This window comes from Thunnus albacares, chromosome 7, assembly GCF_914725855.1.
Source record: "Thunnus albacares chromosome 7, fThuAlb1.1, whole genome shotgun sequence".
In the NCBI taxonomy this organism is placed as follows: domain Eukaryota; kingdom Metazoa; phylum Chordata; class Actinopteri; order Scombriformes; family Scombridae; genus Thunnus; species Thunnus albacares.
In genome coordinates this window covers 5,320,355-5,339,020 of record NC_058112.1, presented here as the reverse complement: position 1 = coordinate 5,339,020, position 18,666 = coordinate 5,320,355, and the positions used below count along the sequence as shown (strand labels likewise).

The window sequence follows — 18,666 nt, the reverse complement described above, 5'->3', positions numbered from 1 at the left end:
GAAATACAGCATTTAGAATTCATATGTATCTAATATATTGCATTGAACTAATTAGTTACTAATATGCTAGTCTTTTTATCATTGGGTGGTTCGTATTATGAACTTATTATAGTGATAAACGCTGTGCTGGAGCAGTAAAAACATACTAAAGAGAGACAAAGATGTAATTAATGGGCCTGAGCAGGAAAGATGAAAACAATGTGAATTCAAGTTGAGCAGAATACTTATTATTCCCTACGAACTTCAGAGGAACTGCACTTTGTCTGACCATGAGGGAGTGTTATAATAAGAACTGGTATCATCTGAATAGAGGGGGTAAGGGGATGGGGGGAAAAGATATGTGAGGATGCATTGTCTGTTTGTTGCATTACATTTTGGGAAATACACCTATTTGCTTTCTGGTGGACAGTTAGATGAGAAGCTCAATATCACTCTTGTGTCTGTATGTTGAATATGAGGCTACAGCCAGCAGCTAGTTAGCTTAGCTTATTACAAAGACTGGAAACAGTGGGAAATAGCTAGCCTGGCTCTGTCTAAAGGTAACAAAATTTGCTTATCAGCACCTCTAAAGCTCGAAGATTAAAGGTCATATCTTGTTTAATCCGTACAAAGTCCAAAGTATAAAAACAAAATTTGCTATTTTAATGGAGGAAGTAACTTCCTGGAGTATCCACAAGGCTCCAGCAATCTTTCTGTTTTCAAAGATTACTTGCCAGCTTACAAATTTTTGTTCTTCTCAAAGTTTAAAATCTCTGTTGGATTGATTGGATTGTTGATCGAAGAAACCCGCCAAACCAATGTAATCTTTCACCTTTCCAGTCTCGGAGATGCAGATGCAGAGTTGGCAGTAGCTGACGATGATGTGGACGCCACAGCAACAGAGACCTACTGCGGGGAGTGGAAGAATGACAAGCGGACGGGATTCGGTGTGAGCCGGCGGTCTGACGGGCTGCAGTACGAAGGGGAGTGGCTCAGCAACAAACGCCATGGCTACGGCTGCACCACATTTCCTGATGGTACAAAAGAGGAAGGGAAGTACAAGCAGAACATCCTGGTGAGCGGCAAGAGGAAGAACCTGATCCCACTCCGGGCCAGTAAGATCAGAGAGAAGGTGGACCGAGCTGTGGAGGGAGCACAGAAGGCAGCTGACATCGCCCGGCAGAAGGCTGAGATCGCTCTGTCAAGGTAGTGGCTCCATGGTGGTTTGTGGATGAGTGTTTGTGTGGTGTCTGTACCTTTTGTTGGAGGAATGGTCTAAACTGGGTGCACACACTGTGTGTATGCTGGGTTGATAATTTTAGATCATGGTTTATCTCAAAAACTATATCGTCAGAGGCCTTCAGAAGGTCTTTTCAAAGAACATGGCATTTCCTGAGACAGGCAGTATAGCAATCGATTGTGCGATTGAGGTAAGAATGTCAGACAAGCTGGGAATTTCTGTTTTTGTTTTGTTTACCTAAAAAAGCTTGTACCCACAATGCTAGCTTAGTATTTTTGGGCAAGTCTTACGTCTCAAGTCAGTAAGGGCAAGTTCATGACAGGGCACAAGTCTGTAAAAGCAAATTGCAAATCCTTTGCAAGTCATTGAGGGTTTTGAATGTTGACCATTAAAAGGCCACGGCAATTTAGATGTTTTCCTTTGAAAGCTGTGTTAAACTTGTTATCCTTAAAGATCTGGTGGCCTTTTTTGACTAATTTTTATAAAAAATGAGTCTATTTTAAACATATATGTGATATTTTATTCACAGCCCAGATTCCCCTCTGTCCTCCAGCGGGCTATTTCAGAAGCTATTTACATAAAATCTGCATTATTAATGACCACCTACTCCAATTAGCCAGAGGTGTGGCCCCAACCTTTATCTCCAGCCAATTGGAATACGACCTAATGAATAATGAAAGTTCCCTTACGCCACATCTTTTATTGGAGTAATGGCTGCGGCTGGAGACGTTAGACAGTATATAGCAGGCTATAAACTGGAGTCTGATTCTGAATGGGAAGGGAAGGAACTTGATGCTGCACAGTTGAGATTTCAACATGATGTTGATGTTTAAGAACGGTGAGATTCTGTCTAAGTTTCATAATTTTTTCAAACACTTTATCACAGATATATTCCTTTAGCAGAGTAACAGAAAGAAATGACATTCATGAGTGCACTGGTTTTCAAACTTCATAAAAATATTAAAGATCAAAAAACTGAAAATCTTGCAGTATACTGAGTAGGGGTGTGCCCGAATACAAATACATTATTTGGCAAAAGCCCAAATAGTGGGTTTTATATGAATATTTGTTTCATACAAATATTTTAAAAATTATTTGTTGGGGGTGTTCCCCAGAGATAAAGTTGAGCTACTGACACAAGCAAAGTGCTCTTAAAGACTCACCATAAACTGTTGGTACCCTTCTCCTTTCCACAAAGTTAGGTTGTATAAAATAGACAATAAATGAAAAGTGCAAAGCAATAATCGCCTTTGAAGTTCCTCCCTACACTTTACACGGTGTGCTGTCTCTCTATTATGGGTGTACAAATAGATAGGTCTGGCTGCAATGAGGTGATGAGTAAAGTTTTAGCTCAGTAATCATAATCATTTTCTAAAATTAAAAGTGTAATAAAATCAAAAACAGGATTTTTAAGCCTCTTTCCACTTTTATTCGAATACAAATACAGATACAAATAATTTTGCTGCCTTAACAAATACAGATACAAATACAAATACTGGGATCTCTGCACATGCCTAATACTGAGTCTCACTGAGCAGACAGTCGGCTGTAAAACGTGCAGAACACACACACAACCACTTGGCAATAATGGAGGGAAGATTGTCTCCAAAACTGAATTTCAGCCATTCCTGGTGTAAATTTCCATCCTCTGAAAGGCTGTAAAGACTTTTTAGCTGCTGAATAACCAGCAACACTTCCAACGTCCTGCTTTGCTCGTCATCCAGCTGCAATGCAAACTCTGACTACAGAAGTTACTGCAGGGGTGGGCTCATGCTAAAGGTTTCCTACGTATTTGATTTGGCTGTTGGGTGTGACGTAGTAACATGTTCCACCTCAACACCACTAGCTCTTGAGCCGCAAATTTCAAAATTTAAAATGATGAGAATAATAATAAAAGACTAAGGAGATAGAGTTGATTCATTTTACAGTACAGGAAGGCCCCCACCATCACCCTAATTCATCCCGAAGCAAAATTGTTTTGCACCATTCCAGCCCTTTAAGATATCAGTCCTGGTTGATTTGGCACCGTTGGTTACCCTGGTAACAGCAAGTGCAATTTGATACTACAAGAAATACAGCAGAAGAGCAACTGGTGTGTCCGTTTACAGTGCAACCAAGACAGCTGAAATCTTTTCCTGTGAAGCAGCAGCAGTAGGATGCTCCATTTGCAACAGTAACATAATACTGCTCTGATACAGTGAAAAGAGAGCACACAGAAAACAATGAGGGTGTTACCAGTAAAACTAAATTGAGCTGGATTACGTGCTGCATATTTTTCTTGTTTACCTGCCTACCACTGTAGGTAGGTAATCTGAAACATGCCCAGGAATGGTGGGCTCTGCCATTACCAATAACAACTACTGTACTATATATTAGGGATGTGCAGAGGGCCCAGTATTTGTATTTGTATCTGTATTTGTTGAGGCAGAAAAATATATTTGTATTTGTATTCAAATAAAAGTGGAAAGAGGCTTAAAAATCCTGTTTTTGTTTTTATTACACTTTTAATTTAAGAAAATTAAAGTGTTACAATAAGCGTTCATGAATAGATTACTTTACAAAGGAGGTCCCCACACCGGGTCTCGAACTGGAGTCTCCCAGGTCAAATACAACTGTGTTGGCTACTGAGCTAAAACTCAACTCATTGCCTCATTGCAGACAGACCTCTACTTATTTATACACCCATAACAGAGAGACAGCACAGTGTGTTATGTGTAGGGAAGAACTTCAAAGGTGATTATTGCTTTGCACTTTTCATTTATTGCCTATTTTTTACAACCTAACTTTGTGGAAAGGAGAAAGGGAACAACACGTCATGGAGAGTCCCTTGGGAGCACTTTGCGTGTATCAGCAGCTCAGCTTTATCTCTGGGGAACACCCCCAACTCCGAGAGTGATGTCCAAATTAGGAAATGTGCGTCATGTAGCAGGTGGATGTGACTCCCCTCGTTGAGACCTGCTGATAGACCTAACAGCAGAGCAGAGGGGAGAGACTAAGATTGCGATGTAACCGACCTGCGCGCTGGTATTTGACATGTTTTTTTTTCTTCCTGAAAACAAATAATTTTTAAAATATTTGTATGAAACAAATATTTGTAAAAAAAAAAAAACACTATTTGTGCTTTGCAGAATAACGCATTTGTATTCGAGCACACCCCTACTATATATACTACTAAGTAGGGAGGTAATTACTCAGTTAACACTGTTACTGTTACTGTAAAAACTGTTAAGTGTAACACATTACATGGCAACTGCAGAAAAAAATGCCAAACATAATTTCATGATTTCATGAAAAGCTTAAGATTATAACTTTTTACATAGTTGAGAGCAAATTCAGTTCTAATTTTTATATCTACTTTCATTATTAAATTTTCATCCATTGGGGGCACCACTCTTTTTAATGGAAGGGAACAAATATGTTTAATTAATCAGTCAATCAATCTCTTAACCATAAGTACTTTTCAGTACACTGACCACTTGTTTTCTGCTCTTAAAGAACAAAAACAAACAACTTCTTGTTAATAAATTAAGACATTTATTTAATAGCTAAACATCTGAATAATACATGATAAAGACAATCATAGAACAAATTAATAAAAGATAATATGAACCTACCTCACTGGGCCATACTGAGGTGAAGTATGTGACTAACCCCGTGTCTAGACTATAAGACTGCGATGCATTTTTTTCTCGCACACGCACGCAACAGATACACCCTCATTTTAATCTGCACTAGCTCCGTGCAGGCTTGCGTCTCAGTTGCATTTCGTGGGTGTCGCCGCAACATGAAGCGTTTATTTACACTTCAAGTCTAATTTTTTTGACAATACATGCAAAACTACAGTCACTGTGTATTGGGCTCTGAGTGCTTCGAAAATGCGGGTTAGATACACTCAACACTGTACCTAAACACCTCCAGTGTAGACACAGATGGAGCACTCACTGCTGCTGCAAACACTACGCTTTCTGTGTAGACACAGTGTTAAAGTCATAAAAAATGGAGGGACGCTAGGGAAATTAACTTCTATAAGAAAATTGCTTATTTTTGAATCAACTCTTATCACAAAGCTGTGTTGTTGTTATGCCTGCCTGATGAAGAATTGTTGTAGCGCTGAGATCATCTCGGCAGGCCCGGGGTGGTTGTGCCGTGTTTAGCTCATTGGTGTGGCCTAGTTGTGGGATACGGGCCTGTTGGCTGCAGGGCTGCCATGAGGGTGTCTCTTGGCCACTGCAGTGTTGAGTCACCAGCAAAGTTCAGCTGATCTTGCTTCAAGGCTATGCCATGAAAGATGTCTTCGCTGCTGGTTAAGCTCCCAGGCGACGCCAGGTACAGTGTGTCACTGAGTAGATGGGCTCGACAGCGGGCGTAAGTCCCAGCTCTCTGAGGCTGTCAGGCATGGTAAAGGTCCCGGCCAATGCATCGCTGTCTCTTGGTTTTGGAGCGATGTGGGCCAACGTTGAGTGCAGGCTTTTGTTGAGTCTTTGTGATGTTGGTTGAGTGTCAAATAGGGGTGGGAATCTTTGGGAATCGAGATTTGATTCCAATTCTTTGATGTCTGATTCGATTCAGAATTGATTTTTGATTCAAAGCCAATTCTTGATTGAATGCATAGAAAAGGGGGCACAATTTTCAGTGCTCCAGTATACTGTGTGCCAAACCATTCACCGGTGTCCTTATTCCACTGAAATACAATATGAAACATAACTGGCAGACAAGATAAATGGTTGCAGCCTTTTTATTTTAAAAAGTTAACTGCATTAATTAATGAATTAATTAATTTGAAAGCATCTTACAGTCTCCTGCCTATATGAGAATAACAAAAAGAGCGGGAGGCAGAGTGCTCCACTGTGTTAGTATTAATGTTATGTCTCCAGCAGTGCAGAGCAGCCTCTCTGCTGCACCGTTAACTGCGGGGAAAGTCATCACTGTTGCTGCAGGGTTTTTTGAGGTGAAACAGACTTTTCAGAATTAAGTCTGGTGTAGAAAGTTCATAATATACTTAATGTTCATCTCACAAAGGTAATTATTTAGTCATTAAATCGAAACATGTTTGCAACCGCTGCCTTTTTTGAAGATGTATTACAAAATAACTCAAGTGTGTGTGTGCTGTAGACTGTTCGGGTGCTGCACTGCTCTCGCAGTTGAGTTCCGCCTTTTTCGTTCCGTCAACATCACATTATAATCTAACATTTAGAAAATCGATTTTTGACATTTGTGAATTGATGCAGAATCTTCCACGTCCACATTGCAGTGCATCTAAGAATCGATTTTTTCCCCCACCCCTAGTGTCAAATGAATTATTTCTGGCTACACTGTCTTCTGATTCCTTTGGTTTGATAACTTCAAAAGTAAAAAAAGTAAAATAGTAGGTAAACAATATTATCTGGTTTAAATACTGATTAGACAACTTAGTTCACATTAATTAAGACTTGACTGGAATAGGAGATATACCAGTGTTAAGTCAAATAAGGAATGCATTTCTCAAATTTATTGCAGTCTCTGGAGATAAGGGAGACCCAGTGGAAGTCCCTGTCCATGTTAATGTGGAGTTATCTTGTATTGTTTTCGGTTCGAATGCTTTAAATGCTTTTAGTCCAGTTGTTATTTTAGTTTATCTTATCATACTGTCTCTCAAAAAGGGGTTTTTGAAAGCACCAGTGTTGATCTGGCGAGTGTAACTGATCAACCCTCACTGGGGGAGTTGAAAAGGTCAATTCATCTCTTGGGTGAAACACTCACCTCCATGTCTCCATGCAATTCAAGAAAGGTGTTGTCTAGTGGACTTAAAGAAAAGAGAAGAAAACATTGTGGCCATGTTTTGTTTTCAGGGATAAAGTGAAATTCTCAGTCATTTTGATGGCAGTTTCATTATATAGCATTACAATACTGTGACATTTTGTAAAATCACTGCTCAATGCAACAGGTGCTTCTTTTAATTCTTCCAAAGCATCTATCTTTGTATCATATAAGTATCTACCCATGCCTCAATGTGTCCGAATCATTGAGGAAGTTGGTTCTGCCTTTAAACACTTTTGGATGGCTCCATTCCACTTTAAAATGGAGTTCAATGACAGATTAAGAACAGGATTAAGGTTAAGGTGAACATGGGGTTAAGGAGGTTATAGTACAAGTGAAACAGCAAGCGAAGCGAGACCGTCTAGAGCTGTTAAGACTTTGATGACACTGCTCTGCTGAATGGAAATGAGAGCCTGCTCTGATAATAACTCTGCTCATTAAACTAAAACAATGAGCACAGCTGGGGTTATGATGTTAATGGGCGTGTCCTGGCCTTCTTTACAGCAGCCAGAAACTTTTGGACAGGAATATAAAGCAAATATTTTGGTTTTTCAGCCCAGGACTCAAAGCAGAAATTAATTAGCTGTCCTGGGACCTGTAGCCATGGATACGCATTGATACCCTTGTCATGGGGGGACCAATCAGAAGTAGGCCTGTGACCCATTTTGGTCCCAGACCTTGTTGTTTCAAGCAACCAGGTTATAGGGCTGTGGTGATGGTGGTTCTGTTGCTGTCAGACCTGCTCTTTTTAAACTTCATTTGTGAATTGATATTGCACTGCAAGGTTTGGATAAGAAAATGTAACAACTATGAAGGTACACATGCTGCATAATCTTACACCACGGAGATCAATCAGGGGATACAAATTGAGCAAGCCAATTTGGCTGCCAACTTCACGGGAATCCCATTCCAGAGTTTGCAGACAGTTTGCATAAGCCAATTCTGAAAAGTAACTCAAAAGGTCACAAGTTAAAGGTCTATCTCAGCTCTCCAATGGCGTGAAGGAGTATTTCCCAGGTACTTTACCTTGAGTATCCACAGTCAGTGAAAAGAGGCTTGATTTGATATATTTTCTAACATATAGGTTGTGTTCTGAGGGTCAGAGGACCAGGTTTTTGAATAAATCCACAGCATATCCTACTCCAGTAGGATATGCTGTAAATCCAGGTGGGGTAAATGAAAGAACAGCACTTGGCCCTCCCTCATTACCACCCCTGTGGTGCCCTTGTGCAAGGCCCTTCATCTCCAACTGCTCCAGCAGAGCTGCTCAGTGGTCACCAGATCAGAACAGTGTTGCACCGAACAGCTTTCAAGTGTGAATGAGTGTAACTGTGTGAGTGTGATCAAGATCCTCCTGCAAGAGAGTTTAGATCTCAGTGAAACTTCCCTGAATAAATGATGGTTTACAAAATATCTCTATAACAGAAAAAATAATTACATGTTTGTGTTTTCAATCAATACCACTCTCATTGCTGTCCATTCAATATGAGATGCTACAGCCAGGAGATGGTTAGCTTAGCTTAGTTTAGTCTAAGGTTTGTCAACGGGGGGGAAACAACTGGCCTGGCTCTGTCCAATGGTAAAAAATTCTGCATCTCCAAAGCTCTCTAATTAACAGGTTATATCTTGTTTCAACAGAAATATAAAACTACAAGTTTGGTTTTATGGGGAGTTATAAGAGTGATATCAATCTTCTCACCTAACTCTTAGTGTATTTCCAAAAATGTTGAACTATTAGTTTAAGGTGGGTGGTCATTGTCAGATGTGCTATACAGATTGCAGTTATCTGGAGATTTGTCGTCATAGACTAGACATTAAAAAAAGAAAATAACCCGGAGTCTCATCGGACTTGCATTCCTAAAAGGTTTGATTATAACTACAATGGAAAAACGTCAACTGCTTGTGAAGCATTTAGGTTTGAGTTTTTTCACTAGCTTGACCTGAAGCTTAAAATTTGACCTAATTTTTTTTACAGTTTCAGTGTATGTATCATGCAACATTCACCTTGTAGCTGAAAGTGTTCTAACTAAGCTGTAATCAGTTGCTTTAAAAAAAACCTGATCTGTACTCTGTGGAGATGTGCTGCAAAATCACATCCTGCTGCATGCAACCTACATATGACATACTTTTGAATACATAACAATGGAAAAGAAACTCTGGCTTACAGTGAAGTGGCTACTCTGGCTTTATGAAGCTATAGAAGTATAAATGGCTGCAGAGTGAAAGTAGCCTCAGTGGGTTAGTGACACTGAGTTAGTGAATGAACCAGTAGTCTGAAAAGGGGTTAGGTTTACTATCTGATTAGCAGTTGACCTTGGAAGTGATCAATAATGTAATAATGTGTTGCACACTGACATTATGGTCAATAACTGCCTTATGTACAGTACAGTATATATGTGTAGTGTGCATGTGTGGAAGGGAGGTTTGAATCCTTGTGTTTGTATGAGTGGATTACCTGTTTTCTACAAGTGTCACAGCTTAGATTGCCAGCTTTTTAAGATGGAGACAGAAAAAAACACAAGAGAGGGACAAAAAGGTGTGAGGTAGAAAAAAGGGAAAAACAGAGATGGAGAGAGTATGAAGTGGGAGTGAGAGAGAAAAGGACAGTAAGAAAGAAAATGAAAGATAAAGAGAGAGAGAGACATAGAGAGAGAGAGATTTCCGCATTATGCCAACAATGTTGGCAGGCAGCCTGAGAGAGAGCAGAGGCCGGACCAGAAGCTCACACACACATACACACACACGCAAACAAACACACACACACACTCACACACACACACACACACACAAACCTGCTCTTCCTTATTATGCTTATACTCTTACTTGGAAACCTTGTGAATGCAGCTGCTGAACATGCCTGTGTTTGTAGAGTGTGCATGCAAGAGGATACATGAGCTGAATCAGTTAAGATCCAATCCTATTAGTCCTGATGACAGTCTTCTGCTGAGGGCAGTGTGACCACTGCGCTACAGCTGCTCACCTAACTCATCCCACACTGTTGATAAGTCACGCAGACAGGAAGAAAAAAGAGAAAGAAAGAAGTGGAAAGACATGCGCACACAAAGACAAAACATGCTACAGTTTAAAATCACATTAGTAGTGATTTATATGTTCTATTTATATACAGTCAATGGTTCTAACATATATATGATTAACAGATATACCACTAACTTAGACCTCATGCGTAGCCAGGAAAGTACTGATGGATGGACCGAAACTTTGTCACATGTATATAGTCTCATTTTAATGCGTGCTCATGCAGCATGAATGTCTGGGAGTTACAAGCACCCAGTTTCATTGCTATTGCTGGCTATGGTAAATACTTGTAAAAAGTTATTGTCCTGATTGGTCAGCCTGCTATAAAAGGGCTGTTCGGCACTACCTAGCTTACAACTAGCTTACTTTGTGTTGCTGTAGCAGCTGTTTCTATGGTGAAGATTGTCAAGAGCTCTGATGACAATTTATCAGTACAATGATGGATGTTATTACCAATATTTGCATTCTCCATAAACAATCACTAAACCAGATGGCCTGTGTGGAATAAATTAAAACACATCTGTCACCCAACTATTTAATATAACATATATTTTATAGATAATAAAATGTGAAATGATTAGGTTGTTTCACAATAATAAGTCAGTGCCATGTAAAGGTGGACTGTGTGTAATATAATAATAGTGTAACTGACCTAATGAGCCTCCACTGTGCACTATGTGTTTTGCATGAAGAAATATTGTACTACCGCGCCGCGGTGTAAATAGAGGTTGATGTCTGTCAGACTGCTGTAGAATAAAGTCTCCCATGTTCTTTTGAACTTCTGAATACATTTGGCACAGAATTAGTACCTTAGTTACCCTCTAAAACTGTAAAACCCAAGACTAATTTAATTCTGTGTAACTAGCTATGTTTAAATTAAATTAAACTTTAATCCTCTGTAGGAAATTCATTTTGTAAACAAGTGTATCAACAAAGCCAGTAGGCATACATTAATATATAAATACTTCACAGCAGATGATGTGAATGGTTAGCCTCCGAACAAAAGCTGCTTCTCAGTTACTGTAAATGAAGCCGCTTCGTTCAGGTACACCAATGTGCTTTGGACCACTGATTGTCCTCATCTCACATATGTGGCACTGGCAGATAAATATGACACAGGCTCACCCAGTCCAGTCCCACCCAATTATTCTGAATGTTCCTGGTATTAGCATGCCTCTGCCCACAGAGCTAGATCCAATCTGTCTGTAATACATCAGGGCAGCTGTACTCATCACTGACCAGGCTGTCAGAGAATTTCTTAACATTGATATATTTCTGAGAGATTTCAATAAAGCGCCTTGGCCGAGCAAAGTCACGTATCCTGTTGTAAAAGGTTGCAGAATTCCCTGTGCCTGTTTTCTTGTTTCAGTCATGAAATCAGTGTAGTCGAATATATATTACTGTGTATTTTGGCAATCATTTGTTTCGCTGTGTGTAGCAGAATTTGAGTACATAGAGTACATGAAGAATTGATTTATCCTCACCTACTAATGGAGTAGGTAGGCAGTAATGTAGTATACTGTACAATGGTGGGTAAACCCCTCCTGGTGATGCAGTATAATATAAGGCAATATAAACAACTACAGGTATCAATAAACTTAACTTAAATTAATTTATGGTTTTATGAGACACTATTTACCTATCACACCACTTTGACACAACAGTATGTACATATCTGTCTGTTTTTCTCATTAATATGTGAGGTAGTTTGCTGCATATAATGAAAGTACATGCTAAGATGTTGATGTTTTTGGTTTTTCCCCTTCTATGTAAAGCAGTTATTGCAAAGGAAGATCAAAGTTGTGGATACTTCCCCTGGAGATACATGTGTGTTTTGTGGTCCATACTGTATCATATTACTACAATTAGAGGAGCTTGTATGAACAAACAAACCTGTAATGGACCTAAAACTAACCCAAAAGAGCAGCTCCAGTTTTTTTTCTTGGTGATGTCTTAATCTTCTTTACCAGCTTTGAGAGACAAAGTTTTTGTGTGTTCACTGACCTTGTTAGAACTGATCACAGGAATAATAAATGTGAACTCCATCTCAGTGGGAGTACATACAGAATAATTTCCAAGAGAAAATTTGCCTTTTTTGTTGTGTGTTAGTTTTCAGTCTGAGCTATAGTGCTGCTCACCAGAAAGTCTTCTTTCATGCAGGGCAGAGTGCTACAATAATTCATGACCAGACTTGTGGTTTAGAAGGCTGGGTTGCATTTTGTACAGATAAATAACGCAGGCAGGCAGCAGTAGGCGCAGAGAAAGATTTTGACTAACTTTATGTCCTCAAGATTAATAAATTATCTGTATTTTGAGGAAATTATTTTGTTTCATCTCTATGACTCAGTACACAGACTGAAGTGTTTAGCCTAAGCTTGGCACAAACTGTTGATGTATGTTGTGTATTTAACTTGACACATGTATGTACGGAAAAAGAGACACTGTGGTTTATTCTCTTTACATGTCCAGTAACAGCTGGGCCAGCTCAGACATATTACTAGCCAATCGGCTAGCTAACAAGGTTAAACATGTACATTGGACAATCTAGGAGTTGTTGGAGGCTATACCTATATTTGCTGTTTTGGTGGAGGCTAGCTGCTTCCCCTTTCTTCCTGTGTTTGTGCTAAGCTAGGCTAAGCTAGGCTCTTGGACATATTTTGGGATATAGAGAGATGAAATTGATATAGATCTTTTCATGATAAGACCGCAAACGAGCAAATTAGTTAAAATGACTACTAGTATTCCTTTAAAGGTGGTACTTGTAGCATTTTACTATAACTATCAATATTTCATTGTCAAATGAATTGCGATAACTGTATATAATTATTGATCTCACAGCATTTGAATTTCTCCAATTTACAATTCACATTTCCCATAAACCCTGAGGTAAGATGGTGATAGTCTTTTTTTTTTGACAGCACTTATACTAACACCTTCAGATTAATATGCCAGCATTTTATTGATGTTAAGAGTCTTTACCTGGCTTGTCTTATCTGCTCGTTTACAAGACTGCCTGTTGTCTTTGCCTGTCAAACTGCTTCTCTGTCAATCTGTTGGTTTACACATCTGTCTCTCTGCCTTATCTCTCTAGGTGTCTGTCTATGATCCAGTGGCTGTCTCTCTCTGTCTCATTTTGTGGCAATCATTGCCTGTCTGTCTGTGGGCATTTTCTCTGTCATTGTTTTATTCTGTCCTTTTGAATATTTGTTTAAACTCTGTGTGTGGTGCTGTAATTGGGTGTACCAACCCTTCATTTCATGAACCCTGATATATATACCCCTTAAGTTTTTCCTTTAAACCCTTTTAGTTTAAAAAGTTTAAAAGTTCTGTTGGTCTTGACTGAACAATATGAGTTGTAATTTCGACCCACAGGTGGATCTGCAAGCTTAAGTCATTAAAGGGAAGTAAGGACACGCAGTCAGATTGTGCAAACTTCAGCTTATGTACAGTATGCTGAGGAGGATATTTAGAGGGCAGTAGCTCATGCACAAGAGGGGGCTTGAATTATTTTTGGGGAGGGACAGAGTGTCCTTGTTTAAAGTAGGGTGCCACTTTATGCATGCTTAAAGCAGATAAACCCAGATCTCAATACAAAAAGTGCTTGAATGAGCCAATTTCATGAGGGCAGTCAGAGCACTAGAGGGAAAAAAAAATCAGTGGGTCCGCTATGAAGTTAAATTTGGCGTCTCAGCCCACGGCATGCCTTTTTCGTGGCATGAGACCTTCATACTTTTGTCGTTGACTACTCAATTGTGCATTCAATTATATAGTCAGATTGATGTTTATCTCTCTAGAAATAGCTGACATCTACATGTAGGTGCCTGCCTTTAAAAATAGTTAAGACCCACAACTTAAGATGGATAGAACGTTTCCCAGTGTTTGAGATGAGGAAGTGTAAATCTTGTTAGAAGAAGTTAACATGCGGATTTAACTAATTCAGTAAGTAACAAAGTGGCAATGTTCTGAATATTTAGTGTAAGTTCAGGACATACATACAGTCAAGGTCACTGATGCAGGTTGCTGGTTTTCTAGGATATCCAACTTCACATTACCAACTGTACATACAGTTGTAGCGTGGCCTGCATACACCAGCTCTCACCAGCTGTGACTCTGTGATACACACACACACACACACACACACACACACACACAGAAATACCTAACCCAGATTCAGATAGCAGCATAGCCCAGGACAGGACAGCCTTTCTCTCTCTCTCTCTCTCTCTCTCTCTCTCTCTCTCTCTCTCTCTTCCTCTCTTTCTCTTTGTCCCAGAACAGATCAGCAGGGTATTTCCTTGTGGAACACCAGGAGAAACCCTGAGAGGTGAAACACAGTCACAGGATAATTGCTGCAGATATTCTTTCATAGAGCAAAGTGAAAGCACTGTGGAAAACTGGCTCAAAGATAATGGGGCTCTTTGTTCAACTTTCCTGAAGTATGTGTGTTTCTAAAAATGGCCTATGCTGTTTTTAATGTTTATTCAACTTCTAATATTTAATGTACATGTCAGGAGCCAGAGGGGTCAAAGGTCAGGTTCGGCCTAAAGCAGAATCCTGGATCCACAAAGGCATGTCAGCTGTCCACATACATGATGTTACAGTAAATCCTGGATTTGTTTGTGTGTGTGTGTGTGTGTGTGTGTATGTGTATGTTGATGAAAGGCTGATGTGCCCTGATCACTGTTGTCACATGTGCTGATGTAACTAATGTGGCATCAGGCTACCTGTGATTAGTTAGTACCAGATAAACACACCAGTGACTCACTCTGCTTTGTGGACGGAGCCATTCACTGCAATCCATGACCTGGTTTCATCAGCGAGCCTAAAGCCCAACACACACACACAAACACACACACACACTCTCTCTCTCACACGAATGCACACGCACATAGACACACACTATTAGCCATGATGCAAACCGGAAAGCTCTGTTAGATATTCAGGTATGAATCTACCGCATCATCATCAGCTGGTTCAGAGTAATGACAGAGATGATGGAAGAGCTTAGTGCATGAGTCCCGGATTAGACTTTCTCCCCCTTTCTCTCTCCTCACCTCAGTATGTTTATCTTCCTCTGCATGTATCTCTTGGTTCTCTTTGTCTCCCTTGTCCTCCTTTATCCCTCTTGTCCTTTTAGCCTTGGTATCCCTGCTCATCACTGTGTCTTCTTAAGGTGCTACATATAGCATTATAAACATCAACATAGAGAGCCATAGTGCTGATGTCGCGTCTTTCATTGGTCTTTCTGAAAAAATGAAGCGTGTTGATTGGATTTACTGTCCATAAACCTCAAGAACACACAAATCAGCACACACAGCACTTGCTACTAGAAGAAACCTTTGTGATTTTACCAAAGTTGAACAACAATTACTTTTGAGCATACAAAGAAATACAGCTCCCATATCCATATCCATTATATTCACCAATACTTGATTCTACAGTCCTTTTTCCAACTGTTAAGCCTCTTGACTTGTCCATCGACTCGCCTCTTCTTTTGGGCAGTGTAATTTATCCCGCAATGGTCTAAGGTTTATGGGACAGGGTGTTCATAAGGCAGCTAAAAACAGACGTTTGAACTGAATGAACAACAACATTGAATTTTAAAAAAAAATCACCATCATCCTTATCTAGACAAATGAATGAACCACACAAAATACTTTTGAGTACGGCTATGTTACAAGGCTGGATTTCTACTTTTTTACGTTATTACAAATGTCAATGGGATTTTGAATGAGGTTTGCTTACTTCTGGAACAAAACCCCAACGTTCCGGTTTCACTTCAGGTCTCTTTTTCAATTTAAGTGATTGTGACACTTAATTCACCATCAGTCATGGTCTCTCAAGCTTTGGATTTCTCCTCAAGCCGAAGTGGTGTGCATGGAGCTATTCAATAGTAGTAGTAGTCAGAGCAATACTTTAGACTTAGTCTTTTGTTATTTCAGCCAAAAACCAAAAACACGTGAGCAAAATTCTAATTAAACAGTTTGTTCATTTTTACAGTGTGTTTCTGCTCTTATGTAAGCTGAAATTGTTAGCATGTCCGGCTAACCAGCGTACAACCTACAGTAGTAATCTAGTGTTACTTTCAAAGCCAAGGAGCACATCATTTAGCTAATGAAATGCTCCTTGACTTGTCAGGAGCATAGCTATAGCTACATTATTTTGTGGGACTATAGGTCACGTTTGAAAAATCCCAAGATGGTGCCAAGATGGTGCTATATCAGAGTTTAGAGTAACTTTAGCACCTGACTTTTTCTCTTGTAGCAGTGACACTGATTGAAAATACAATGCACCTTTATTTTCATGTCTTCCACAAGGATGATCAACTGGACAGGATGTTAACTTTTTTTTGTCTGAACCATGCAGCTTTAGCCTCAGAATTTCGTGTGGTAAATCTGCATGTTGTGGTCATGCTAGAATGGAAAATTTGGTGTAGCAACAGTAATTCAGTAGTCTAGAGCTTTGAAGTGTCACTTACCGTAAACATATGGTCAAACTCGTCGGGTGGTCGGTCAGTCGACCATTTTGGTCCAATAGTTGCTGAAATATCTCAACAGCTAATTTTATACAGACATTCATGTACCACAGAGCACAAATCCTACTGACTTCAGTGATACCCTGACCCTTCCTCTACAGCCACTATGACATTGACATTTTTGGTTTTAAGTGAAACTTTTGGATAGCTTGCCATGAAATATGGTACAAATATTCATGGTGCCCAGAGAATGAACCCCAATGACTTTGGTGATCCCTTGACTTTTGACTTTTGCAATAAACTGTGTTCCACTGTTATGCTTTACATCATACAGACCTCTTCAAATGTTAATGTGGACATTAGGATTTTTAAAATGCTAACACAGCCATATCAGCATGGTAAAATACCAATGAAAGTTGATATAATAATACTGAATAATCACCCAGCCCTACATGAAACCACAGTGGACACAATGGGCAACTGTGTCTCATGCCAGTGGTATTTTCTGTGATAGTGGTTCTCAAAAATACAGTAACACCACATTTCTCTTAAATCCTGTCCCTTCCCATCATAAAGAAAGCATAGCTCCTAGTCCTCCCTCCCCTCCTCAAGCTTTAATGTAGAGGTTGTCAATCTTTCAGGCACTGCTGTAATTAAGCTGTCTCACAATTAATCTGGTAATGATTCATTGATGTTGACTACGTAACACCTTTTAACTCTGTCGTCTTTCTTCCTTTTTCCAGTCTCTTCCTGTGCCATTCTCCATGACACCCTCACCCTCTGTACCTCTCCTTTCTCTGCTACTCTCCTCCCTCCCTCCCTCCCTCCCTCCTCATCACCCCACTCAATCTCCCTTTCTTTTCTCCATTCTTGCCTTCTATCTGCAACTCTTTCTCTTTTTTCTTTTGGACAGGATGTTGTGTTGTATAATCAAGCTTCCTTTGAACAGGCAGTTCTTTTCTGTCCAGGCAGTTGATTCATCCAGAAACAGGTTGTTCCTGGGGAAGACAGGAGTGGGACAGGAAGTTATGGAGTAACAGATGTGAACGAAAGAGAGAGAGAGAGAGACAGAGAGAGAGAGAGACAGAGAGAGAGAGAGAGAGAGAAATAGGTGAAGGGAGTTTTTTGTGTTGTGGTGTGAGCACCAAGGTGAGAGCAGGTTGTGCCAGATTAGCAATAGTGTGTTAACATGAGAAGCATTGTATTCATAACCTTGCGAATAGCGAGATTGCCTGTAATGTATGTCCATGTGTGATTATATCATGTGAAGCAGCATGACAATCTTCTCTCTCCTTACACCTCACCTCCCACACAACCAACAGGCATGCACTCACACGCACGGTGGTGTTGAGTATACTGTGGGCCTGGCATAGCAGCGCTGGCAGAGAGTGCAGAGAGGGGCAAAGAGAAACAGAGAGGCAGAGAAGAAAAAATCAATAGCCATCGACATGCAACACTGCATCAAGACTGTTACTGCCCAGAGAGAGAGAGAGAGAGAGAGAGAGAGAGGGGGGGGGGGGAGGGAGGAAGAGAGCGAGGCGGGGATGGCGAGGCTATTGTACCAAGCCCTTCAAAAGACAGAGAAAGATAGGTGAATGGAAAGAGATAGACCAAGATGTGAAGAGGGTTGTAATTGAGATCTATTTGATATAACTGGAGAGAAAGAAAGAAATAGAGGTTGGGACAGGAGAAAAGATGAAAAGGGGATTGTGATTTGAAGAAGGTATGACCAATTAGGGAGAGGCAGAAATGAAAATGGAGAGAAATAAAAGAAAGAGTGAGAGAGATATGAAAAGGAGACTGTAATGGAGCAGTTAGAGAGATGAAGGAGATGTGAGAAGCGCGACAGGCACCAGCAGTGAGATCAATTGTTTTGTGATAGTAAACACATTTTCAAGCAAAAGATTACAGCTCCTGTGAATAGCTGAATATATACTGACTCATCATACTTGGTAATAATTGTCCTCCCTTAGATACTGTGTGAGGTACAGTATCATGTAATATGTTTATGCATACATGCTGTTTGTGGTCTTGGTGTGTGTGTGTGAGTTTCTCACCCTCTGGCTCAGGTGTCTGAGATGCGAGATAATGAGATTCGTCAGCCATAACAAGACACAATGGAATAACTCAGATACAGTAC

At 40.0% G+C, this 18,666-nt stretch overlaps 1 protein-coding gene across 1 annotated transcript in view; it reads left to right on the top strand.

The window, feature by feature from the left end:
• jph3b (junctophilin 3b) overlaps nucleotides 1–18,666 on the top strand; it is a 52,667-nt gene that overhangs the window by 18,121 nt on the left and 15,880 nt on the right. The window contains exon 3 of the mRNA XM_044357765.1: nucleotides 820–1,185. Within this exon, the coding sequence (XP_044213700.1) occupies nucleotides 820–1,185 (366 nt within the window). The remainder of the gene's footprint in view (nucleotides 1–819; nucleotides 1,186–18,666) is intronic.